This window comes from Mirounga leonina, unplaced genomic scaffold (genome assembly GCF_011800145.1).
Source record: "Mirounga leonina isolate KUSES-001 unplaced genomic scaffold, KU_Mleo_1.0 Mir_115, whole genome shotgun sequence".
Classification (NCBI taxonomy): domain Eukaryota; kingdom Metazoa; phylum Chordata; class Mammalia; order Carnivora; family Phocidae; genus Mirounga; species Mirounga leonina.
The window spans coordinates 70267137-70294132 of record NW_023270268.1 but is presented as its reverse complement, the minus strand read 5'-3'; the positions used below and the strand labels follow the sequence as shown (position 1 = coordinate 70294132).

Here is a 26996-nt window from a genome sequence, read left to right as displayed (position 1 = left end):
CATGTTTGCAAAATTAACCTTCAGAATGTTTTTATCTGCTCATAGAACCACTAGCAGTGTATGAAAGACCTAAAAATGTTACTTTGAAATATAATTAATATCAGTGGGGTGGCTGGCTGCCTCAGTCTTTTAGAGCATGGGTTCTTGATCTTGGGGTTGTGAGTTTAAGCCCCATGTTGGAGCGTACTTAAAAAATAAAAAATAAAAATATAATTATATCAATATATTACCTCCAAAATCATGTGAATATATTAACCTCTGAAATTAAAGGGTAGCAACATCTATAATGCAATATTAAAACTAATTTCTAAAGTATTTTATGTTTGTTTCTTGTGCAGAAACCCTGAGTAATTTTTTTAACATGGTAGATGAGGAAATGATTCCGATTATTGCTTATGAAATCCAAATGTTGTAAAACTTTAATCACTTGTTTATATATGTTCAGTTGCAGGTTTTCTCTTAGTCTTTTGCCTAAGAACATACCAAATGTCACATCTTTTCACCAGTGTAGATTACTTCATACCACATTGTCAACGAAAGGACTGGAAGAATTTTTTGATGACCCAAAGAATTGGGGGGAAGAAAAAGTGAAATCTGGTAAGATATTTGGGTTGGTCAATATTAAATATATTTATTGAACCCTCTATCGTTTGGGATTATTTATGCACTTTGGAAATCATTTAGGTGTTTCGTTTTGATTTCCTTTGGGAATGTCAAAGAAAATTAAAAGGATAATGTAAGTAGAGTTAATTGTTAATTGGCAGGTTGGCAAAAGGTTTAGAAGAGGAGTAAGTTGAATTTATTAACTGAGGGGCACCTGGGTGGCTCAGTTGGTTGAGCATCCAACTCCCAATTTTGGCTCAGGTCATGATCTCAGGGTCGAGAGATTGAGCCGTGTCCAGGCTCCGTGCTGTTCAGCCTGGAGTGGTTTGAGATTCTCTCTCCCTCTGCCCGTCCCCGCACTTGTGTGCACACTCGTGCTCTGTCTCTAAACAAATAAATAAAATGCTTAAAAAAGAAAAAATTGTTAATTGAAGGGAGGTTTAAGGTTTTAGATTTCATTCTTTAGAAGTAATTGAAAATTTATGATGATATAAAGTATTTTGTCATTAAATTTTGCAAATACATTCTATATTAATATAACATTTTTTGAATGCTATTGCCAGTCACATTACAAATATTTTCATATGTTACCTAATTTAATGCCAGTTTAATACTAATTATGTGTTACACTACAATATCATAAAACTATTATATTTTATAGATAAGCAAATAGGTTTAGAGAGGTTAAGTAATTTGCCACAGGCCCATAGCTAGAATATTATTTCATGTTGTGGATTTCATAATTTTAATAGGAGCTTCATGGACCTGTCAGCAATTAAGGAATAAAAGTAATGAAGATTTACATAAACTTTGGTAAGTATACTGAGTACATTAATATGTAAGTGTTCGAGGGGTGCTGGACTGGAGTCAGTAGAGCATGTGACTCTTGATCTTGGGGTTGTAAATTCAAGCCCCACATTGGGTACAGAGATTACTTAAAAGTAAAATCTTAGGAAATACATATGTGTAGGTGTTTGAAGCAGTTAAAGTATAACAATGATGTATAAACATATCTATTTGATGTAAGAAATTGAGTAACATGTTTTGTCTTATAATACTATGGATGATATATAAAATCATTATAGATTTTATAAATATGACAGGTTAAATTACGTGAAGACAAATTAGTGTTCTCAAGTATGTGGGGATTTAGAAATTTTACTGTTACTGCTACTAGTCATACTAGCATCTTTATACTAACAATTTTAGTAAACTAATGAAATGGGAAGAGTTTGTTATATTTAGGCCTTCCTCCTTTTTATTACCTTATGCATGGTCTGTAATCTTTAGCTTATTTACTCTGGGGAAGTATGTTGGAGAGTGAATTTAGCTAGATATTTCTGGCAGATTTTCCTGATGAATTAGAGAGGGTTGAGAGAATTTAAGACAGGGTTGCATTTGTAATGGATTACTTATTTATTTACTTATTTGTATTTATTTTCATTGAGGAGTAATTGGCATAACATTATGTTAGTTTTGGGGGTACAGCATAGTGATTTGATATTTGTATGCATTGTAAAATGATCACCTTAATAAGTCCAGTTCAAATATGTCACTGTACATAGTTGGAAAATTTTTTTTCCTTGTGATGAGAACTTCCAAATCTGCTTTCCTAGCTATTTTCAAATATGAAGTACAGTATTATCAACTATAGTCACCATGCTGTACATTATATCCTCATGACTTACTCATAACTGGAAATTTGTACTTTTTCACCCTCCTCACCCATTTTGCTATTAACCTTAAAAATAAAAGTTATCTTACCAGCAAAAATGGGTTTATTCAGGAATAACAGAATTGAAGTTGAGGACAAGAAAGCTATGGCAAAACAATAGACAAGTCCAACAAAGGAATACTATTTTATGGAGAGGGAGGAGAAAGTTGAGCAGGGTTGTTTTGAATGAAAGTTCATTGGAGAAAAGCAAGAGTTCAGGGTGATGATGGTTTCTCATTGGCTGAGCTGCAGAAGTAATTTCTTATAGGAGATGGCAATGTATGTCTTTCCCTGTTGGAGCCTGTAATTGATTCTTTCCTGTTGAGGATTCTTCTGTTAGGGATCTGTAATTGACATTTTTTCCTATACTTGACATGGAGTGTTATGGCTCCCCCTTCCAGCATCCCCTTCCATCATCTCCAATCCACTTACTTAGGTTTTCCTTTTATTAATTCTCACATTTCCCTCTTTTGATCAAGATCTTTCCTTGAAAGCGGTGCTAATCAAGTCTCAGTTTTTCTATATTTAGTGGAATTGTCCTTCAGTGCCAGGAAGGACCTTTCCTGGTTGTCGTGTCCTACCTTGGAGGGAAAGTGCCTAACAGTTGGGAACCTCGGAAGGCCACATTTGAGTAACAAGGAAGGTTAAGAGGGAGAATTCTCTGGCAATTCCCATCTAAAGTTATCTTCTCCAGGCCCAACTGTTGGAGATCATCTCCTTATAGGGTGCATCATTTTTTTTTAATTTCAGTATAATTAACAGAGTGTTGTTATATTAGTTTCAGGTGTACAGTATAGTGATTGAACAATTCTGTACATTACTTAGTGCTCATCACCCTAAGTGTACTCTTAATCTCCTTTACCTGTTTCACTACCCCCCCACCTCCCTTCTGGTAACCATCAGTTTGTTCTCTAGAGTTAAGACTGTTTTTTTGTTTGTCTCTTTTTTACTTTGTTTTGTTTCTTAAATTCCACATATGAGTGAAATCATATGGTATTTGTCTTTCTCGGACTCATTTCACACTTAGCATTATATCCTCTAGATCCGTCCTTGTTGCAAATGGCAAGACTTCATTTTTTTAATAGGCTGAGTAATATTCTGTTGTACATATATACCACATTTTCTTTATTCGTTTATTGATGGATACTTGGGTTGCTTCCATACTTTGCCTGTTGTAAATAATGCTGCAATAAACATATGGATGCATATATCTTTTCGAATTTATTTTAGTATTCTTCGGGTAGATACCCAGTAGTGAAGTTACTGGATCATATGGTAATTCTATTTTTAACTTTTTGAGGAACCTCCATGCTGTTTTCCACAGTGGCCGCACCAGATTGCATTCCCACCAACAGTACACAAGAATTCCTTTTTCTCCATATCCTTGTCAATATTTATTTCTTGTGGTTTTTATTTTAGCCATTCTGACATGTATGAAATGATAGCTCATTGTGGTTTTGATTTGCATTGATGAGTGATGTTGAGCATCTTTTCATGTGTCTGTTGGCCATCTGTGTGTGTTCTTTGGGGAAATGTTCATGTCTTCTGTCCACTTTTTAATTTGGTTATTTGTGGGTTTTTTGGTGTTGAGTTCTATAAATTCTTTATGTATTTTAGATACTAACGCTTTATCAGATATGTCATTTGCAAATATTTTTGCTATGCAGAGGCTTTGTATTTGAATTGTCCCAATACTTTATTTTTTTAATTTATTTTTTAAAAAGTAGACCATACCCAGTGTGGAGCCCAACATGGGGCTTCTACTCACAACCCTGAGATCAAGACCCGAGCCAAGATCAAGAGTCGGATGTTTAACCGACTGAGCCACCCAGGCACCCCTGATAGTTTATTTTTGCTTTTGTTTCTCTTGTCTCAGGAGACCTATCTAGAAAAATGTTGCAGTGGCTGTTATCAGAGAAATTACTGCCTGTACTGTCTTCTAGGATTTTTATGGTTTCAGGTCTCACATTTAGATCTTTAATCCACTTTGAGTTTATTTTTGTGTATGGTGTGAGAAAGTGGTCCAATTTTATTCTTTTGTATGTGGCTGTTTAGTTTTCCCAATACCATTTGTTGAAGAGACTGTCTTTTTCCCATTGCATAATCTTGCCTCCTTTGTTGAAGATTAATTGACCACATGATTGTGGATTTTTTTTTTTTAAGGTTTTTTATATTTATTTGTAAGAGAGAGCATGTGCGTGAGGCGGGGAGGAACAGAGTGGGAGGGAGAGGGCGGGAGAAAGAATCTCAAGCAGACTCCCCACTGAGCACAGAGCAGGACCCTGAGATCAGGACCTAAGCTGAACCAAGAGTCGGAGGCTTAACTGCCTGAGCCACCCTGGTGCCCTTCCTGAGTTTATTTCTGAGCTCTCAATTCTGTTCCATTGATCTAGGTGCCTGTTTTTGTGCCAGTACCATACTCTTTTGATTACTACAGCTTTGTAGTATAACTTGAAATCTGGAATTGTGATACCTCCGGTTTTGTTCTTTTTCAAGATTGCTTTGGGTGTTCAGGGTCTTTTATGGTTCCATGTAAATTTTAGGATTGCTTATTTCTAGTTCTGTGAACAATGCTATTGGTATTTTGATAGGGGTTGCATTAAATCTGTAGATTGCTTTGGGTAGTATGGGCATTTGAATAATAATTTTTCTCCTAATCCATGAGCATGGAATATCTTTTTGTATGTGTTGTCTTCAGTTTCTTTCATCTACATGTTTTATAGTTTTCAGAGTACAGCTCTTTCACCTCCTGGGTGAAAGTTTATTCCTAAGTACCTTATTATTTTTGGTGCAATTGTAAATGGGATTGTTTTCTTAATTTCTTTTTCTCCTGCTTCACTTTTAGCATATAGAAATGCAGCATATTTCTGTAGATTGATTTTGTATCCTGTGACCTTACTGAATTCATTTTTCTAGTAGTGTTTTGGTAGAGTCTTTAGGGTTTTCTACAAATAGTATGTCATCTGCAAATAGTGAAAGTTTTATTTCTTCCTCACCAATTTGGATGCCTTTTATTTCTTTATGTTGTCTGCTATGGCTAGGACTTCCCGTACTGTGTTGAATAAAAGTGGTGAGAGTGGACACCTTGTCTTGTTCCTGACCTTAGGGGAAAAGCTCTCACTTTCCACCCATTGAGTATGATGTTTGCTGTGGATTTTTCATAGATGGTCTTTATTATCTTGAGGTGTATTCCCTCTAAATCTACTTTGTTGAGGGTTTTTTTCATGAATAGATGTTGTATTTTGTCAAATGATTTTTCTGGAGCTATTGAAATGATCATATGGTTTTTATCTTTTCTTTTGTTGATGTGATGTATCATGTTGATTGATTTGTGAATATTGAGTCACCCTCTCATCCCAGGAATAAATCTCACTTGATTATGGTGAATTATTTTGTTAATGTATTGTTGGATTCTTTTTGCTAATATTTCATTGAGGATTTTTGCATCTAAATTCATCAGAGATAGTGGCCTGGCATTCTCTTTTTTTGTAGTCTTTATCTGGTTTTGCTATGAGGGTAATGCTGGCATCATAGAATGAATTTGGAAGCTTTCCTTCCTCTTCTATTGTTTGGAATAGTTTGAGAAGAATTGAATATTAACTCTTCTTTAAAAGGTAGAATTCCTGGGGTGCCTGGGTGGCCCAGTCAATTAAGCATCTGACTCTTGATGCTCTCAGGTCATGATCTCAGGGTCGTGAGATCAAACCCAATGTCGGCTCCTCACTTAGTGGGGAGTCTGCTTGAGATTCTCTCTCCCTCTGCTCCTCCCACCTGTGTGCCTCCCACCTGTGTGTGTATGTGTGTGTGTGTGTGTGTGTGTGGTGTCTCTCTCTCTCTTGCAAATAAGTAAATCTTTAAAAAAATAAGTAAATAAAAAAATAAAAGGTAGAATTCCCCTGTGAAGCCATCTGGTCCTGGAAATTTTTGTTGGAAATTTTTGATTACTGCTTCAGTTTCATTGCTGGTAATTGGTCTGTTCATATTTTCTATTTCTTCCGGGTTGTGTTTTGGGAGGTTATATGTTTTTAGGAATTTATCTATTCTAGGTTGTCCAATTTGTTGACATATAATTTTTCATAATATTCTCTTACAGTACTTGTTATTTCTTTGTCACCAGGTGTTTCATTTATGATTTTGGTTGGGTTCTTTTTTTTTATGAGTCTGACTAAAGGTTTATTTTGTTGATCTTTTCAAAGAATCAGCTTCTGGTTTCATTGATCTGCTCTATTGTTTTAGTTTCTATTTCATTTATCTCTGCTCTAATCTTTATTATCTTCTTCCTCCTGCTGGTTTTGGGTTTTGTTTGTTGCTTGTTTTCTATCTCCTTTAGGTGTAAGGTTAGGTTCTTTGAGATTTTTCTTGCTTCTTGATATATGCCTATATTGCCGTAAATTTCCCTCTTAGAACTGCTTTTGCTGCATCCCAAAGATTTTGGACCTGCTGTTTTCATTTTCATTTTCATTTGTCTTCATGTATTTTTTTTAATTTCTGTTTTGATTTCTTGGTTCACCCATTCATTTTTTAGTAGCATGTTATTTTAACCTCCATGTATATGTGTTTTTTCCATATTTTTCTTGTAGTTGACTTCTGGTTTTATAGCATTTGTGGTCAGAAGAGATGCATAGTATGACTTCGATTTTTTAAAATTTGTTAAGACTTATTTTGTGGCCTAACGTGTGATCTGCTCTGGAGAATGTTCCATGTGCACTTGAAAAAGAATGTGTATTCTACTGTTTTAGGATGGAATGTTCTGAATATATCTGTTAGATCCATTTGGTCCAATGTGTCATTCAAAGCCACTCTTGTTGATTTTCTGTTTAGATGATCTCCCCATTCATGTAAGTGGGGTATTAAAATCCTCTGCTATTGTATTACTATCAATTATTTCCTTTACATTATTAGCTGCTTTATGTATTTAGGTGCTCCCATGTTGGGTGCATAAAAAATACACAATTGTTATGTCTTCTTGTTGGATGTTCCCTTTATGATTATATATTGTCCTTCTTTGTCTCTTGTTACAGTCTTAATGTTTTAAAGTCTATTTTGTCCAATATAAGTATTGCTGCCCATTTTCCTTTTGCTTCTATTTGCATGATAAATGCTTTTCCATCCCTCCACTTTCAGTCTGCATGTGCCTTTAGGTCTGAAATGCGTCTTGTATAGGCAGCATATAGATGGTCTTGCTTTTTTATCCATTCCATCACCCTTTGTTTTTTGATTGGAGCGTTTAGTCCGTTTACATTCAAAGTAGTTATTGATACCTGGCCATTTTATTACTGTTTTATGATTGCTTTTATCCTCTGTTCCTTTCTTCTCTTGCTCTCTTACAGTTTGCTGCCTTTCTTTAGGGATATATTTGGATTCCTTTCTTGTTATTTTTTATGTATTGATTACTGGTTTTTGATTTGTGATTACTTTTAGGTTTATGTAAAACATCTTGTGCATATAGCAATCTATGTTAGGTTGATGGTAACTTAAGTTTGGAACCCATCCTAAAAGCACCAAATTTTTACTCCTCTATTCCTCATGTTTTATGTATATAGTGTCATACTTTACATCCTTCTATTTTGTGAATTCCTTGACTGATTTTTGTGGATATACTTAATTTTACTGCTTTTGGGCTTCCTACTTTCCTTTTTCCTGCTTATGGTCTTTCCACCCAAAGAGTCCCCTTTAACATTTCTTAAAAGGCTGTTTTAGTGATGAATTAATTCCTTTAACTTTTATCTGGGAAACTCTTTATCTCTGCTTTTATTCTGAATGATAACTTTGCTGGATGATAGAATATTGTTGGTTGCAGGTTTTTTTCTTTCAGCACTTAAAATATATCATGCCACTCTCTCTGGCCTGCAAATTTTCTGCTGAAATCAGCTGATAGCTTTATGGAGTTTCCCTTGTATGTAACTGTTTTCTTTTGCTGCTTTTAAAATTCTCTCTTGGTCACTACCTTTTGGCATTTTAATTACTATGTGTCTTGGTGTGGACCTCCTTAGGTTGATTTTGTTGGGGGCTCTCTGTGCCTCCTGGATTTGAATTTCTGTTTCCTTTCCCATGTTCAGGAAGTTTTCAGCTATTATTTCTTCAAATAAATTTTCTGCCCCCCTTTCTCTCTTCCCCTTCTGGGATCCCTATAATACGAATGTTACTATGCTTGATGATGTTGCTGAGTTCCCTAAGTCTATTGTCATTTTTTTCCCTCTCGCATTCAGCATGATTGCTTTTCATTATTCTGTCCTCCAGATCGCTGATCTGTTTTTGTTTCCTGTAGTCTGCTATTTATTCTCTCTAGTGTATCTTTAATTTCAGGTATTGAGTTGTTCATCTCTGATTGGTTTTTTTTTATACTTTCTGTCTGTTTATTGAGGGTCTCACTGAGGTCCTCCACTCTTTTCTCAAGTCCAGTGAGTATCTTTATGACCATTACTTTAAATTCTCTATCAGGAAAATTACTTACCTCTGTTTCGTTTAGGTCTCTTCCTGTGATTTTGTCCTTTTCTTTCATTTGGGACATATTCCTCAGTGTCCTCATTTTTGTCTAACTCTGCATCTGTTTCAATGTGTTGGGAAAGTCAGCTATGTCTCTTGCTCTTGAAAGTAGTGGCCTTATGAAGAAGAGGTCCTGTATGCCCTGCAGTGCAGTGTCCCCTGTTCACCAGAACCTGGCACTTTAGGGGTATCTCCTATGTGTGTTGCATGCACCCTACTCTTGTGTCTGAGGTGTGTTTGGATTGTCAGTCTAGTCATCTACAATGATTTGCTTTGTGTGTTGTTGGCAGGGTTTGGTCCCTGTCTTGTTAGTGTGCCAGTCTGGGGCCACCTTAGCTTGAGTTGGGTGAGATCAGGTATTTGCCAGGGCTGTGGTTACACTGAACTGCAGGGTGTTCTCCCTGTGTTGTCCCCTAAGAAGTCTTCATTGTTCGGCAAGGTCTGCAGATGTCTGCTCCCAATCCACTGCTGGGACCACGGGGGAACCAGTGTATGCGGTTAGTTCCTCTCTCCCCAAGATAGGAGTCAATTTGGAGTGGTATTGACCCCTGTCAGGGCTACTTGCACACTGCCAGGCTTGTGGTGCCATTTTGGATGGACTCCTACTGAGAGAGAGTTGGAGGGAGCATGTCCACAGAAGAACACAAGGGGGCGCCTGGGTGGCTCAGTTGGTTAAGCGACTGCCTTCAGCTCAGGTCATGATCCTGGAGTCCCGGGATCGAGTCCCGCATCGGGCTCCCTGCTCGGCAGGGAGTCTGCTTCTCCCTCTGACCCTCCTCCCTCTCATGCTCTCTGTCTCTCATTCTCTCTGTCTCAAATAAATAAATAAAATCTTTAAAAAAAAAAAAAAAAAACACAAGGGCAGGTGCACAGTGTTAGTAGAGTTTGTGCTGGTCTGCTGTGGGAGGTGGCCAGGTTGGAGGGAGTAGATCTGCAGAAGTGGTTGGGGGCCAGGCACACAAGTGAGGTGGAGTGTGTTTGCACCACACTGGTTCCCATAGGTGTCCGTGTATCTAAGGAAGGGAAATGGCACCTACAAATTCCTTTGTTCTTAGAGAAATCTCCCTAAGATCCTTGCCCCTCCAGCATAGGTCCCGAGATTAACAAACAAATCTCCCTCCTGTACATCCCAGGATTCTTTCAAACTGGTGCTCTGTTTTGTATTTCAGTGGGACTGTTTCTTGTACTGTCTTTAAGAGTGGGGACTCCATTTCCTCTCACTCTCAACTCTCTTGGACCCAAGCCTGCTGCTTTTTAAAGTTACAAGTGTTGGGCGCCTGGGTGGCTCAGTTAAGCGTCTGCCTTAGGCTGAGGTCATAATCCCAAGGTCCTGGGATCGAGCCCCGCATTGGGCTCCCTGCTCAGCAGGAAGCCTGCCTCTCCCTCTCCCACTCCCCCTGCTTGTGTTCCCTCTCTCACTGTCTCTTTCTGTCAAATAAATAAATAAAATCTTTAAAAAATAAAAAAATAAAGTTAAAAGTGTTAAACCCCAGTGATTGTAAGGATTAGAGAAATTAAGCCCCTCTGCTTTTCAAAGGCAAATGTTACAGGGATTCATCTTCCCAGTGCAGGTCCTCCATGTCTCAGGTGCCTGGCACAGGATCTGCTCCTCTCTCCTCTCTGCATCCACCCTATTCCTCTTACGAACAGTCCCATTGGTTTGTTTGGCTCCCCACTACATCTCCACCCTTCCTACCCTCTTTGAGGTGGCCTCCTCTCTACGTTTAGCTGTGGAAAGTCTGTTCTCCTAATCTTCGGGTCGTTTTTTGGGTTATTTACACTGATGGGGGTGTTATCTAAGTGTATGCATGGGAGGAGGTGAGCCTGGGATCCTCCTCCTCCATCTTCCACATGTCTGGGTACATTTTTTACAAAAGTTTAACAGACAACAAAGTACAAAAATTTTAAATAACTATACAAAATACAAGAAGTAACAATTCAAAATTGTTTCATGATTCTTAACTAGGACCCTAGGTCTGAAAGTAGTGAACCGAAAATATTTATTGGCACTTACTCCAACTTAAGAGGAGAAAAGTTCAGGATGCCTGGGTGGCTCAGGTCATGATCCCAGGGTCCTGGGATCGAGTCCCACATCGGGCTCTCTGCTCAACAGGGAGTCTGCTTCTTCCTCTGCCTGCCACTCCCCGGCTTGTACTGTCTCTTGCTCTCCCTCTCTCTCTGGCAAATAAATAAATAAAATATTAAAAAAAAAAAAAAAAAAGGAGAAAAGTTCTCCCTACAGAGGCAAACGCAGAGTCATGTATGCCTCCTACAAGTCCCCACTTAAAGTGGCCACGAGAGCAAAATGGATACTGCGAGAACACACTGGAAGAATCAGTCAAGTGCATTTTGGAAGATACAGTGCAGGTGTAAACAGGAATCGATAGTTAATGAACTTTTGCAAAAAAATAGCAAAACTTCAAAAATGTATTAAAACAGTATTATCTGAAAAACTGTTTGAAAACAGACATTATTCAATGATACAACCAGTAAGGTTGCATATTCAGAGACCATGACTTTGGATAAGTACCCAGAATCAGATAATAGTTTAGATGAAAGACTTTTTTGAATTCTGAACCTATTCTAACCCTTCCGGAGAAGCCCGCAAAAAAGTTGTTCACAAGGTCATGATGAGGCTATTTCTGAAAGGCCATAATGAAAAAAAAAAGAGGTCCCCCCCCCGCCTTGCAGGCATTTGGGAAATGCGCACAAGGATATTTTCTTTCCAAGAAAGAGATGGTAGAAGCAAACAGAAGACATGCAGGCCTGGTCTGGGCATGTTGAGAAAGCTGTCTCGTTACATGTCTGCTTCAATTCTAGGAAACTTTACTTACAAGTCACTAGAGGTGTGCAGGTCTGGTCAGGGTTTAGTGCCTTCTCTAGATAGGTCATGTGAATCCAGGATTCTGTTCCTTGGAGTTTGGTGGCACAAGGTTGAAGAGAGTCTTTCTGGAGGTGTCTTTTTCACTAGGTGAAATCTTCAGGTTGCAAAGTGTGATGCTTAAGGTTGCCATCTCTAGGGAGCGCACTGTGAAAAGATCGCTCTACCAAAGCATGGTTATTTTTTTTTTTAAGACTTTATTTATTTATTTGACAGAGAGACAGTGAGAGAGGGAACACAAGCAGGGGGAGTGGGAGAGGGAGAAGCAGGCTTCCCACAGAGCAGGGAGCCCAACGTGGGGCTCAGTCCCAGGACCCTGGGGTCATGACCTGAGCCGAAGGCAGACGCTTAACCAAATGAGCCACCCAGGCGCCCCTCCATTATTATTTCTTCAGTGGCCATAATTAAAGGGGTGGAGGCAGGAATGGCTCTGAGACAAGGGGGAATCCCCATGCCACAGGGTCTGGTTATTAGCTGTAATACCTTATGGGTTGATGATGGTCCCCATGTTTTGGGGTGAGTACTCCCGAGGGCATTCTCTTCTCTCTTACAAAGAGGTAAAAGGAAAGTTGATGATTAGGACATCCAAGGGCAGGGGACATTACTAGGCTTTTTTTAAAGTTCCAAAGGTTACATCTTCCTGACCTTTCCAAATAATAAGGTCAAGTTTGTCATTTTTTAGTAAAGCATATAGAGTTTGAGTCATAAGAGAATTTTGGGATCCCATTTCCAACGGTAGCCAGCAAGTCCAAGAAAACCTCATAATTGGTGCTTAGTTTTAGGTTTTGGGAAGTTCAGGATATCTTGAAGTCTACCTGGATCCAAATATCCTTGTTCCAAGATCAGGTGCCCTAAGTATTAAACCTAAGTTTGAGCAAACTACAGTTTATCTTTGGAGAGTTTATGTCCCTTTAAGGCCAAAAGTTGCAACAGTTAGATGCTGTCTTCCTGTGAAGAGTTTTGAGAAAGGGAGCAGAGAAGCAAATCATCTACATAGTATAACAAAGTAGAGCCTAGAGAAAATTATATCATCTAAATCAGTAAGATTTTAAAAAACCTCTAAGGTTTGTGACCGTAAGGACTCTCTGTAGGTCTGAGGCATTATTGGCCAGGTGTATTTCCCATTCTGCCCAAGTGAAAGCAGAAAGATTAGCTATCCTTATCAGCTGGAATACTAAAATATGTACTGCAGAGGTTACAGTGAAAAATCTGCTTTCAGTGGGAATGGATGTCAGTAGCATATGGGGGTGGGGAGCCAGTTAGGAACAAGGTGCCAAGGAATAACAATGTTATTTATTGCTTGGGCTAACCTCCATCCTTGGCCGTCTGGTTTTCTTACAGGTAAAATAAGGGTATTACAGGGACTAGTGTAGGGATTAATGCAGCCCAGAGCCTTGTAATCTTTTATTATGGGCTTGATGCCTTGCAAGGCTTCTTTATTTATAGGCTGTTCATTAATTCTGGGGATGGGTTTTGAGGGATCTGTTTGAATCTTGATGGGAGATGCACTCTGGATTCTGCCAACATCAGTTGAAGATCTTGCTCATCAAGAGGATGGTAACTTATCCAATAGGGACAAATGATCAGTGTCCCCAAACTCAGCTATAGTGCTGCCAGAGATGAAGCAAATAATAGATGTCACAGGGCCATTTAATTTACCTAATTGGCTATTTTGACTGTTTTTTTTTTTTTTTTTAAGATTTTATTTATTTATCTGACAGAGGGAGACCTAGTGAGAGAGAGAGAGCACAAGCGGGGGGAGGGGGAGAGGGAGAAGCAGGCTTCCCACTGAGCAGGGAGCCCGATGTAGGGCTCGATCCCAGGACCCTGGGATCATGACCTGAGCCGAAGGCAGACGCCCAACGACTGAGCCACCCAGGCGCCCCCCTAATTGGCTATTTTGATTACTACCTTCAAATTCCAGAATTATTTCCCTATTTAGGAAGAAAGGAATTCTGGTATGGTATTTTTCTAAGAGATCTTGGCCCAATGGGGCAGAGGAACTAAAGAGAAAGAGTTGTGTCTCTCAAAGTGCCTAGACAAATGGGAATAGGTTCAGGGACAGGAATCTATTGCCGTTTATTAGAGATCCCTACTATTTGAACTGTTTTAGTACTCTGAGGCAGAGGCTGCAGTGGGGTTGAGCACCAAGAGTGTAGCTCTCACATCAGTAGAGACAGATTCATTCCCAATCTGGAGAGTGGTTTCTCTGAGCTGATTAAGAGGGAAAACTGGGAAGAGCTCCTGTTGTTCCTCAGAGCCCTGTCATTGGGAATTAGGAAGACATTGGAAAGGCTGGCTAGGAGGCTGAAGGCTCCTGGAGCATTTCAGTTGGTAACAATCTTTTTTTTTTTTTTTTTTAATGTCCTGGTTCTTTGCAATAATAGAAAGTAGGAGGGTTTTTGTTTTGGTTAGGGCCCTTATTTGCAAGACTGGAAAAGTAAGAATTCTAGGTGACTCCTCCAAGGATGCAAGTAAGCTCATTTGCCAAATTAACTAAATCTGCAGTGAGCATAGTTTCCCTTTCCATCCTGGTCCTTGTAACTAAAATAGAAGTATCTTGGTTCAGTCCATTAATAAATATATGGTTAAATGTTACCCAAGTGGATTCAACATATAAAAAGAAGACCAAATTGTCTTTCAGTTTTCTTTAAAGACAATTTGGAGTCGATTATAATAATAATGACAGATTCACCAGACTTTTGTGTATAAGCCTGCATTTCATTCTAGTCAACAGGCTTAGGAAAAAGTACTGTAATTGCTTGGTGGAGATTTCCAGTGAGTGTCCTAGCATCTTGCCAAAAATTAGGGATCTGTTTCTCTAAATCTATTTACAATGTTTCCATTGAGCTAGTTTCATCTAGTGTTTGGTCTAGCCCTCACCAACAGGGATATTATCAGAGAGACTGGGTTGGTGAGTTTGAATGACAATGCTAAATTCTTCAGCAAACCTCTGGGTGTCCTTGGTCACTTTAGGGAACTCCTTTAACTATGGCTTGCAATTCAGCCTTAGTTCAGTGAACATAGATATGTGGGGTTTATTTAGCTCCTCAGAAGACTTAACTTCAAATTCAGGTTCAGGAAAGGAAAGGAGAGAGGAGGAAAGGTTTAGAGGAAAAGGGAAGTTTGGTGAGAGAATTGGCAAGGCAAAACTGCGGGTGTGGAGGGGGAGGCAGTGCAGAAGGGAAGGAGGAGGACGGCACTGATGTGGGGCCTGAACACAGTGGCTGCTGCACATCCTGAGACAAGATAGGAGGGGAAAGACCTTATAAACCTTTTTGTCTTTTTAATTGTTTGCCTGTTAGTCTAGAAATTGTATTTGGCAGAGAGACAATTTTGGATTCCTAATAATATTTGGAAGTTTCAGAATACCAATCAATCCCATTCTGTCTTGGCAATTTTAGAGCCATGGCTGTCCAGTTCAGTTTTGAAAAAAGTAAGTTCGGGAAGATTGAAAGACCTCCCAAATGGCCACTGAAGCCCCAGTTTATAGCTGCCAGTCAAATGTCTGGGGGGCGCTGGAACTTGCTACTGGCATGTAAAGTGGGGGACAGTCTTAGGGGACTGAAGCCTTAAATCTGTGGAATCTGGCTCTACAGGGAGTGTCAGAGTGTTGGAGAAGTGGTGTTGGAAAAGTCAACACGTATTTGGCATCAGGATGGAAAAAATTTTTCATTTGGTATCAGAAGTGTTACGTGTAGAACAGCACAGATTCATTATAGAAAAATTAGTTGTGGGCGCCTGGGTGGCTCAGTTGGTTAAGCGACTGCCTTCGGCTCAGGTCATGATCCTGGAGTCCCTGGATCGAGTCCCGCATCGCGCTCGCATCGCGCTCTCTGCTCGGCAGGGAGCCTGCTTCTCCCTCTGACCCTCCCCCCTCTCATGTGCTCTCTGTCTCTCTCATTCTCTCTGTCTCAAAATAAATAAATAAAATCTTTTAAAAAAAAATTAGTTGTATAAAAGCATTGTTATTGTAAGTTATTGGTAAAGGGCTAGTCAGGTCTGTTCAGTATTCATCTTGGCTAAAACCAGTTTATCTTCTGCCAGTTCCTTCCCCAAAATCATCTTGCATAGCTTAAGATACCCCAGTGCCTTTGTGTCATTTTCAGTGCCCTCCACATTTATTTTCTTTCCTTTGTTCCAGCTCTAAATCTCAAACAGATTTATTCACAAAACCTACCCCACTTCAGCTCTGCCACTTCAGTAAATTTGGTTATGTTTGCTTTGGTTTCCTTTCCAGCCTAAAAAATCCCATCTCTCTGAAGCTTTTCTTGATCATCCTAGCTAGAGGAGATGTGTCCCCTCCCTCCCACTTAATTCTTCTGGTACTTGTCTATGCCACTTAATACACCACATCACATTACAATTTCTGAGGCAGCATAGTGGAGTAAAAATAAAAAGAATTATGCACACAAGGAGTCCAGAATTTGAATCTTGTATTAGCTATGTGCCCCAGAATAGCTTGCTTCTGTCAGCCTTACTTTTTTCTTTTAGAAAGTGGAAATAGTACCAATCTCAAAGGATTGTTGTGAGAATTAAATGAGGTAATATATATAAAATGCTTAGCACATTGCCTGGCATATAATAGGCACCAAATACATATTATCTTCCATCTTCTCCCTCTACTTGGAATGTAGGGACATTTTGTTTATGCTTTTTTATACACTCTCTTGACAATACAGTATGTGGCAAATGGAAGATTTATTAAACAAATGAATAAGAATCAATACAGCTTTGTGTAAAGGATAATTCTCTGTAATGACACTCTAAAGGACTTTTGAGTACAGATCATCAGTTTTTATGTCAAAAATTACAACCTCAGGGGCACCCAGGTGGCTCAGTTAGTGCGTCCAACTCTTGCTTTCGCATCAGGTCATGATCTCATGGCTCCTGGGATCGAGCCCCGAGAGGGACTCTGCACACAGAAGGGAGTCTGTTTGAGATTCTCTCCCTCTGCCGCTCCCCCTGCTTGCTCTCTCTCGCTCTCTCTGTGTCTGTCTAAAATAAATCTTTTAAAAAATTTACAACCTTAATGTAACCATAGGATAGAATTACAAGCTTTGTGTTCTTTGCTATAGGTATGTCCTACTGAAAGAAAGAAACATGCTCCTAACTCTAGAGCAGGAGGCCAAGCGGCAGAGTTTGCCAATGCCAAGTCCGGAGCGGTTAGAAAAGGTAACATTTATGGGAGACTGGAGACTGTTGGATGGGATAAAAGCCAAAATATGTAAGTGTTCCTATTTTCTTGGCAAGGAGATTTCTTTTTTTAATAAGTTGGGTTTTTAGTAAATGTACAGAGTTGTGCAACCTTCACTATTTTAGAACATCTCCATCACCCCAAAATGAAGTGTCATGCCCATCTGTAGTCACTCCCCATTCCCACCTGCAAACCTCAATAGATATGTGGACATGTGTTTTTATTTCTCTTGGGTAGATACCTAGGAGTGAAATTGCTGTCGTATGGTAAATCTATGTTTAATGTTTTAGGAAACAGCCCAACTGTTCTCCTAAAGTAGCTGCACCATTTTACATTTCTAGTTCCAGTTTAACTACTTCCTTATGAACCAGGTCAAAGTTCTTAATACTTTTTTTTTTATTGTGGTAAAAAACAGATACCATAAAACTTACCTTTTTAGTCATTTCTAAATGTATAGTCCATTAGTGTTAAGAATATTCACATTGTTGTGAAAAGGTCAACTATTGCTCAAATTAGGTTTTCTTCATCATTAAAAAAAAAAAAATCCCAGGGCACCTGGGTGGCTTAGGACCGACTCTTGATCTCAGCTCAGGTCTTGATCTCAGAGTTATGAGTTCAAGCCCCACATTGGGCTTCCTGCGGGGCATGGAGCCTACTTTAAAAAAAAAATGCCTTGGGTTCATTATTTCCACTCCTAGAGGTAATCAGTCATACGTATTTCCTGTTTATCCATCAGAATTTTTCTCTGCATGTAGAAGTGTGCCTAATTATTTTTATTTACAATAAGTAATTCCTCTAATTTGGTTATACTGTATAAACTCTTCTGACATTGGCGTCTTCAACTTACCTAGTATATCCTGGATATCTTTCCCTATCAGTATATGTAGATCTGCCTTTTCTTTTTTGTGGCTGTACACGTGTAAGCTAGTTCTTCCATGTCGAAGTTTTTTGGTTTATTTAGTTAGATTTCTCAGGGTTTTTTGCCTGGATTGCTTGCGAGTCTGCTCTTTGTTGATGTGTCTGTGCCAGAGTAAGTAGTCAGTGAGAACAGAGCTCGGCTGTTTGCCTGGCCTCAGCTGTGTTTCGCTTTCCTTTCCCCACACTACTCGCGGCCGTCTCTGCCTCTAAGAGGGGAGGACCTAATATTCCTGCAGAGAGTCCAAGAAGGTAGTAACATATCAGTTATTTACCCTAACTAGAATTCCATAGCATACTTGTTTTTTTAAACTTTATTTTGACATGAGACTGACAGAAAAGAGAATGGTACAGAGGTACTTTTCACCCAGTTTCCCAAGTGAATATTTTACCACATTTGCTTTATCCTTCTCTGCCTTTCTCTAAATAACACATTTTTTTCTTCAGAAGTTTGAGTAAGTTATATACATGCTGTCCCTTTATCCATAAATAATTAAGTATATGTTGCCCAAAAAACAAGGATATTTCCTTAGATAAGTATTGTACAATTTCCAAAATCAGGAAATCAACACTGATACAGTACTGTTATCTGATCTGCAGATCTCTTTCATCAGCTATCCTAACAACATCCTTTATAGCAAAAAAAAAATCCTGGCTCATTTGTTTTCAGTTGTTCTCTTTAGTCTCCTTTGATCTGGATACTCAGTCTGTGTGTGTCAGGACATTGACATTTTTGAAGAGCATAGGCCAATTTGGATTTGTATAATGTTTCTCCTTATAATCATGATGATTGGCAGAAATATCATGGGGGTGATACTGTGTTCTTCACAGTGCATAATATTAGGCACAGGATGGGGATTTTTTTCTGTTACTGGTGTTGACATTAATGATTTTGTTAGTGTGGTATCTGCCAGGTTTCTCCACTGTATATATAGTTACTCATTTTTCTTTGTATTGAGATCATGTAAATATCCTGTAATTCCTCAAACTTTTATTCACTAGTTTTAGCATCTATTGATCAGTTATTACTGTGATGTTTGCTAAATGATGATTTTCTTATCCCACAATTCATTCTATGTTTATTGGTTAGCTTTTTTCTAAAGGAATGGTTTTCCCTTCTGTTTCTTCCTTCTTTCCTATCACTGTGGACTCCTGGATTCCAGTTTTATTCAGTGAGTTATAATTCTTTAATACCATCATCCCAGCCTAAATGGCCAGTGTGGGTCCCTTCACACTGGCCTCTGTGTTCTCATCATTCTTTCGTAAGGCACAACAAGTTGTTCTGGATTCATTTTGTACTTTCCCTGCCCCAGCCTTGGAATCAGCCATTTTACAGCAGAATACCCTGATTCCTTTTAGTGGAGAGTGATTTTTTAGAAACTAAGATCTGGGTGGTAGGTGTCCTCATTGCTACACAACATTTGTAAAGAATTGAGATTTTATTTTCAGGTATATTTGCTAATTCTGCTATTAAGGAAAGTTATGTTTTAGAGGTTTTTTTTTTTTTAAGATTTTATTTATTTATTTGTCAGAGAGAGAGATAGCATGAGCCAGGGGTGGGAAGTAGGCAGAGGGAGAAGCAGACTCCCCACTGAGCAGGGAGCCTGACGCGGGCCTCGATCCCAGGACCCTGGGATCATGACCTGAGCCAAAGGCAGACGCTTAACCGACTGAGCCAAGAGATTCTTAATAAAAGTGCATTGGCTATTTATAAATAGCACATTGTTTATTTGGTGAAGAAGCTTTTGCTTGTTCTAAGATTTTTAAACTTCAGAGGTAGACTATCCCCTATCCCTGTTTAAAAAAAATATATTTCAGAAGTGAACTTCATCCCCATAGGTCCTATTACTGTATTACATTTTCTGAATAAGTGGAATCCAAAAATAACATTTTTTCCAGATAAACTGAAAGCAATAATTTTTTAAGCCTCAAATGTATGGAGTCTTCTCCATGTTTTGTGACATACTACTAAGGAAAATTTATCAAGAAAAACACTTAAAAAGAATTATTCTCAATTTAAGATAAAACCTGAAGATTTGGAAGTGTGTAAGGACACTCTAAGCTCTGGAGTAGTTAAACTAGAAAGGAAAGAAAGCTCTTTGAGGTTAGCTTGTTTTGAATAAGGTGTATCTAATTGATACTTCTGATTTTCCTTCTTATCTGGTGGCATGAACATGAGTAATTGGATGTTAACTCTGTGGACTGGGTAGCCATTTACTTTCTTTGTGAGCTAACATTAGATTTCAGTTAGGAGCCCCAGAAGTAAGCTTGCATGGGAGAACTCTAATGTAGTCGGTTCACAGCCAGGCTTACTAAGTTACTAAGAACTACACAGCTTCATATTAGGCCATGACCAGTCTGGTTTCTTCACTCTTCTGAGTTTGTCTGTCTTCAAAATAGGATTCACTATTCTCACCCATCTTTTATTTCTCAGAGATTTTGTAGAAATTCATATAGTTAAGGAAGTACATGTGGATTCAGCTGCTCATTGTGGCTTTGATGGAAGAAGGGAGAATAGAAGCACTGAGTGTGAGCTGAGTGTATGGGTTATGAGGTAGTCTATCTAAATTTGTGGCTTTCATATCTCTTTTGGGTCTCGCAGCCAACTAGGAGACTTTTTTTTTTTTTTTAAGAGTGTGCGCACCTGTGCATGTGGGGGTGGTGGGCAGTGGGAGAGGGAGAGAGAATCTTAAGTAGGCTCTACACCCAGCATGGAGCCCAATGTAGGGCTTGATCTCATGACCCTGAGATCATGACCTGAGCTGAAATCAAGAGTCAGACGCTTAACCAACTGAGCCACTCATGCGCCCCTGGAAGATTATAATCTAATCTGTCGTCCCCCCCCCCCCCCCCATTTTTGAGAACTCTTTTAAGAAACAAGTATGTATGTGCAATATTTCTGTTTGTTATGATGCTCACAGAGAATACATACAACCAGCTAAAAATGCCTCTCAGTATTTAGAGCTATGAAAAAATTTAGCTCACCTGTCATTTTAGTCCCCAAATATGAATATTTATTTATAAAAATACATATATTGCCTTACCAGTATATTATTATATGCATTGTAAAACTCAATAGAAATGTTAAAAGAAAGAGATAAGAATAGAGGTCCTAATAGGATCTTCTTCCATCTTGATGGATCTTTAGAGATTAGGATCGGGGTAGACTGATACTCCATTCTCTGTAATAGTAGCGGCTGCCAATTAGGTCAAAATATCAGTGTCTGTGTGTTAGGGCACACTGATTAGTTGAGGCCAAAACATGGGTTTTAGCAAACTGTTATCATTTAATAATTCATTGAGTTTTGAAATAACAGGAGTCAAATGGGGTCTCCATAAGGAGTCTCTGCAAGTGTATCCCACTCTAAGCAAAACTAATACATATATATGGAAATCTGAGCTAAGTAGATCTTCATTTAAATGAAATTAAACTTTTGGGGCACCTGGGTGGCTTAGTCGTTTGAGCATCTGGCTCTTGGTTTCAGCTCAGGTCATGATCTCATGGGTTGTGAGATCAAGCCCCGAGTCAAGCTCACACTCAGCGGGAGTCTGCTTGAAGATTCTCTCCCTCTGCCCCTCCTCCAACTTGCATGCACACGAAGGTTCTCTCTCTTTCTCTCTCTCTCAAATAAATCTTTTAAAAAATAAATGAAACTAAACTTTTAAAAAATTACAAAAAGTGATATTGTAAGCACCCATGTATACATACCTGTGCCAAAAAGATTTTTAGGAAATATTTGACAGAATGGTTTTTTGTTTTTTAAAGATTTCATCTATTTATTTGACAGAGAGAGAGACAGCACAAGCAGGGGTAGCAGCAGAGGGAGAGGGAGAAGCAGGCTTCCTGCAGAGCAGGGGGAGCCCAATGCGGGACTCCATCCCAGGACCCTGGGATCATGACCTGAGCCGAAGGCAGACGCTTAACCGACTGAACCACCCAGGTGCCCCCAGAATGGTTCTTTGACAAAAATATTCATTAAGGTTTTCTGTAGCATTGTCTTTATATGTTCTCTCTCTTTTTTTTTGGTATTTGTTGTAGGTGATTGTTGAAATTACATCTTCTTATTCTCTTACCAGGTAATAGATTCCATGGATGCATTAGATAAAGTTGTCCAGGAAAGAGAAGATGCCCTAAGACTTCTTCAGACTGGTCAAGAAAAAGCTAGACCTGGTGCTTGGAGAAGAGACATCTTTGGAAGAATCATCTGGTACATAGTTCCCACTGTGGTTTTTCCACGATGAGAGTGGCAGTCTCATGGCTTATTCTCCTGTCCAGTATCTTTTACAAAAACTCTCACCATATGAAATATATTATAGATGTATGTAATGTAAACAGAGGTCCCCAGGCCCCTTTGGGACCCCAGGATATGAATGAAGGTAACATTATCTGGTAGGCCAGGGACCCCATTCTCATGATTTAGTTATTTGTAGGTTCTTTATAACAGTAGTTCCTAACTTATGTCAGTCATATGACTTTTTGAGAATTTGATTAAAGTTATAGATCCTTTCCCTAGAAAAATGTACATGTGCACATGTAATTTCAAAGAGTTATAAATACCATGAAGCTCATTTTAGGACACATACCTGCCACTTAAGAACCTGAGACTTAAGCGGCACCTGGGTGGCTCAGTCATTAAGCGTCTGCCTTCGGCTCAGGTCATGATTCCAGGGTCCTGGGATGGAGCCCCACATCGGGCTCCCTGCTCAGCGGGAAGCCTGCTTCTCCCCCTTCCACGCCCTCTGCTTGTGTTCCATCTCTCGCTGTGTTTCTCTCTCTGTCAAATAAATAAAGAAATCTTAAAAAAAAAAAAAAACCTGAGATTTAAAAAATTCTCAAAAAAAAAAAAGGAAGTTCTCAAGGAATAAGGCCATATGAACCCATTTCAATGTTTGCTCCCATTGCCATCAGGATAAGCCCTAGTCCAAATTATGAAACAGTTTATTTTCATTACATCTTTCCACCTTTTGTCCCTCTAGTTCCCGAAGTTCTGTCAGACCTTGGGAAAGGATCTGATAATAAACATTCAAACTGAGGTATAAATAATTGAGAAGACCCACTGTAGTCTGTCTCTTCCAGGGTTGTATTGACATTTGAATTGAGCTGCTAAAAGGAAGCATACTTAGTAGAATTTTAAACATCAGTCAGCAAAATGAAGAAGGCATTGTGGGTGGTTAGAGACCTTCCATGCGCTCCTGAAAGTAAACCACATAATAGTGCTTACTCATTAGATAGGATCTTTTAATGGAGTTTGCAGTAATGGGGCTGCTTGGAGCCAAATGTAGGGGAGTAGCTGTATGTCTGTAACTGTGTAATCCAATACAGGAAAGAGAAATTACCAAAACATCTAAGTAGAAACTTCATTTTTTACTAATTTTTATTTGGATTAATCCAGTTGAGGCCAATTAGGAAAGGGTGAGGATAAAGGAGAGAATCTGTGTCAATACTAGAATCTGGATGATGCTATTCTCTTCCAGATTTTTTAAAATTTTGCTTTTTAACTTTCCAGAGCTAAACAAAGTAGTAAACAAAGCAATTATGTCATCTTTCCAATGTAGTTTATTAACTCAAACATTATAATTCCAGTGCCTTTTCCCTAATTTTCTATTGCATGTTAAAATATTTAAGATGCTAAACCTTTTAAATGCAGAGCTCCTTCTTAAAAACATTTCATCTGAGGTTTTTTTTCTGTCAACAAGAACATGTAGCATATTATGTTATATTAATATTATTGCAGGGGGAGGGGCAGAGGGAAAGAGAATCCTAAACAGGCTCCGTGCTCAGCGTGGAGCCCGACATGGGGCTTGATCTCATGACCCTCAGATCATGAGCTAAGGCGAAATAAAGAGTCAGACGTTTAACCAACTGAACCACCCAGGTGCCCCTGTAAAATCTTTTAAAAGCCAGTTTAAAAAAGAAAGCCAGTTACATCTCATTTTATTGAAACATATTTAGTATTTAGCTCAAAGATGGCTAAAACTTTCTGTAACAAGTGAAAAATGTATTAAATATTTTCTATTAAGTCAGTACCTTTTTGTTTTCTTGGCAGGCACAAATTTAAGCAGTGGCCTATACCTTGGTACCTAAATAAAAGATACAATAGGAAACGATTCTTTGCAATGCCCTACGTGGAACGTTTTGTCAGGTGAGCACAAATACTCTTAATAATGAAACTTAACACAAGTTAAGCTTTTACGTAAGTAATACACGTACATTATGGGAAAAAATAGAAGAATCAGGTAGAAAAGATGAAGTTAAAGTCTTCTATAATCTCACCATGCAGAAATAGCTTCTGTTAACATTCTAGTGTATATCCTTTCAAAAATTTGTATTGCCCTTCTGTTCATCAATCTGTATGTAAGTACATGATTAAATCCCTCTGTAATGTGAAAAGGAAGGTCCAGATACTTCAGTTGCATAACATAGGAGCTCATGTTATCGCATGAAAGGGAGCTAGGGTGAGGGGAGTGCATCTTTTGTTACATTAATGATGTAACTTTTGGAGAGCACCTAATGATGGGGACTAGTTGCTAGAGGAACCAACTTTGAATAGATGGTTGAAACTTTCAGTCCCACTCCCTGATTTCTGGAGAGGGGAAAGGGGCTGGAGGGGAATCAGTTGCCAGTGGCAAGTGATTTAATCAGCCATGCCTATGTGATGAATCCTCCATAAAAACCCAAGAGGACAGGGTTCAGGGAGCTTCACTTTTGGTGAGTAGCACCTGGAAATTGGAGGGGAGTGGGATGCCCCACTCTTTGCCCTGTGCACCTCTTCTATCTGGTTGCTCCTGAGTTTATATCCTTTTTTTTTTTTTTTTAAAGATTTTATTTATTTATTTGAGAGAGAGAGAGCACATGAGAGGGGGGAGGGTCAGAGGGAGAAGCAGACTCCCCGCCGAGCAGGGAGCCCGATGCGGGACTCGATCCAGGGACTCTAGGATCATGACCTGAGCCGAAGGCAGTCGCTTAACCAACTGAGCCACCCAGGCGCCCTATATCCTCTTATAATAAATCAGTAATCTAGTGAGTAAAGGGGTTTCCTGAATTCTGTGAACAACTCCAGCAAATTAATCGAACCTAAGGAGGGATCTTTGGAACCTCTGATTTACAGCTAGCCTGTCAGAAGTACAGATAACAACCTGGACTTGGAACTGGCATTTGAAGGTCAAAAAGTTGTGGGAACTTCCAGCCTGTAGCGGGTTGTTGAGCACAGGTGACGACCTCTGATGCAGTTTCCATGTAGATAGTGTCAGAATTAAGTTGGAAGTCTCAGACATTCTGCTGGTGTCTGAGAATTGCTTGGTAGGAGGGTGGGGAAGGGGGGCCCACCACCCATGGAATTAGGTCCAGAACCCTTTTATATAGTACATCCGTTCTACATGGGCATTAAGTAGCACTCATCTTTTTCATCATCAGTGCTCTAGATGTGGTCAATCCTTGATTTAATTCTTCTTGCAGAAGGTCTCCAGGGTCTGTCCTTCGTACTCCCATCTCTGCCCTAGTGCATTCCCTCTTCATCAAAATGAATTACTGAACATCTTCCTCACTCCAGTCCATTCACATATTGCTTCCTGGCTCATTTTCCTCAAACCTTTTTTATCAGTGTTGTTCAAAAATCTACAGTAGCTTCTTGTCTACAGAACAAATCCCAACTCCTTCCCACCCATTTCCACAACTTAGTGTTAGCTGCATATCCTTCATAAAAGTCATACCTTTCTTATTTCCTGAATAGTCTTGCTTATTTTCCTTTTGTTGCTCCTTTATTTACAGGTCTGAAATCTCTCCACCATTCACATTTTAAGGCCCAGTTCAGATGCTAAGCAATTAAGAAATTCAACTGCACTGTTTTTTTCCTCCAGTTTCTCTAAGCCTAATGTGCCATTTGGTGCTTTTGTCCCATAGTCATACAAGGTGAAGTTATAGTTGACTTTTAAAATAACGTATGAGAATTTATGAATCCAGTGTCACTCTTACAGGCCTTATACATGTTCTAATTACTCTATTTTTGAAACTACCTTTTTAGCCTTACCTTCAGAGCATGAAGCATAATCTTCTGACTATTCTTAATAACAAACCTTCAGGCGCCTGGGTGGCTCAGTTGGTTAAGCGACTGCCTTCGGCTCAGGTCATGATCCCAGGGTCCTGGGATCGAGTCCCACATCGGGCTCCCGGCTCAGCAGGAAGCCTGCTTCTCCCTCTCCCACTCCCCCTGCTTGTGTTCCTGCTCTCTGTCTCTGTCAAATAAATAAATAAAATCTTTAAAAAAAAAAAGAATAACAAACCTTATTCTTTCATATGGGTTGATTTTTTTAATGGCTAAAATTTAGTTGGAGCAAAGACTGATGAATAGAATGGGTTATCTGATTTCAGCTTTGGTTTTTATACTTAATTTACAAAATACCTTATATTTTTAAACATCTACGCCTATTTTGGTCTTCACCCAGATAGAATTCTTATCTCAGATTTCTATGACCTCTCCCACAGCACTGGCCTATTAAGTTATTCACTACATAGCACTTAATTCTTGTTATATTTTATATAAACTTATGCCTAGTGATCAATACAATATCCTGGAAAATGTCATCTTAAGTACAGTAGAGGGTTGGCATCCATGATGAATTTGTCATTTGCAATTTTGATTCATAATTGACCTTGGAGGTCAAAATAATTTTAGCTGAGGCACAAACGCTTCATGCTCCAGGATGGGTGATGGGTAGAAGCAAACTCACATAGAAAGTGGCGAGTCTAACTAGCACGTAAGCATCATCTGTTAGTAGAGTTTTATTCTCTCTGTTGTAGGGAAAATGATATGGTAGACTGAGTGCTATTTGGAATTAGGGAATTCCTAAAAGTCTCAGGATATATCTCAGGGTACAGAAAAATCTATTGTATTCAATAAAACTAGTGCTTTTAAAGTATAGAAAGGTAGCCCAGTCTTTTACAGGCTCACATGATCTGTTCATTCTTTTCAGGTAGGAAACAGAAGAATTGGTGTAGGGTTACAGAGGGTTTTTATTTCAAGTTCATCTCTGACTTGTGTAGGTTTACAGTGATTATTCAAGTTTAATAGTCTACATGACACACTTAAGATGGAGGCTGGCATGACTGAGACTTTTAGGTAATTGATTTGGACATACTTTGATAGTACTGAATAACAGGGGAATAGTTTTGTATAAATTGCTGTTATGCTTTTATTATTCTA

General features: G+C 39.0%; 1 protein-coding gene across 6 annotated transcripts in view; it reads left to right on the top strand.

Annotated features, from left to right (window-relative positions):
* The window catches only part of MRPL47 (mitochondrial ribosomal protein L47), a 38698-nt gene that overhangs the window by 3001 nt on the left and 8701 nt on the right, over positions 1-26996 (top strand). For 3 of the 6 annotated variants that reach the window (XM_034999410.1, XM_034999402.1, XM_034999393.1), the window contains exons 2-6: positions 446-597; positions 1356-1416; positions 16763-16859; positions 21874-22004; positions 23844-23939. In XM_034999410.1, coding sequence (XP_034855301.1) covers positions 446-597; positions 1356-1416; positions 16763-16859; positions 21874-22004; positions 23844-23939 — 537 coding nt within the window. The remainder of the gene's footprint in view (positions 1-445; positions 598-1355; positions 1417-16762; positions 16860-21873; positions 22005-23843; positions 23940-26996) is intronic. The other 3 variants (XM_034999419.1, XM_034999437.1, XM_034999430.1) reach the window with 3 other exon arrangements.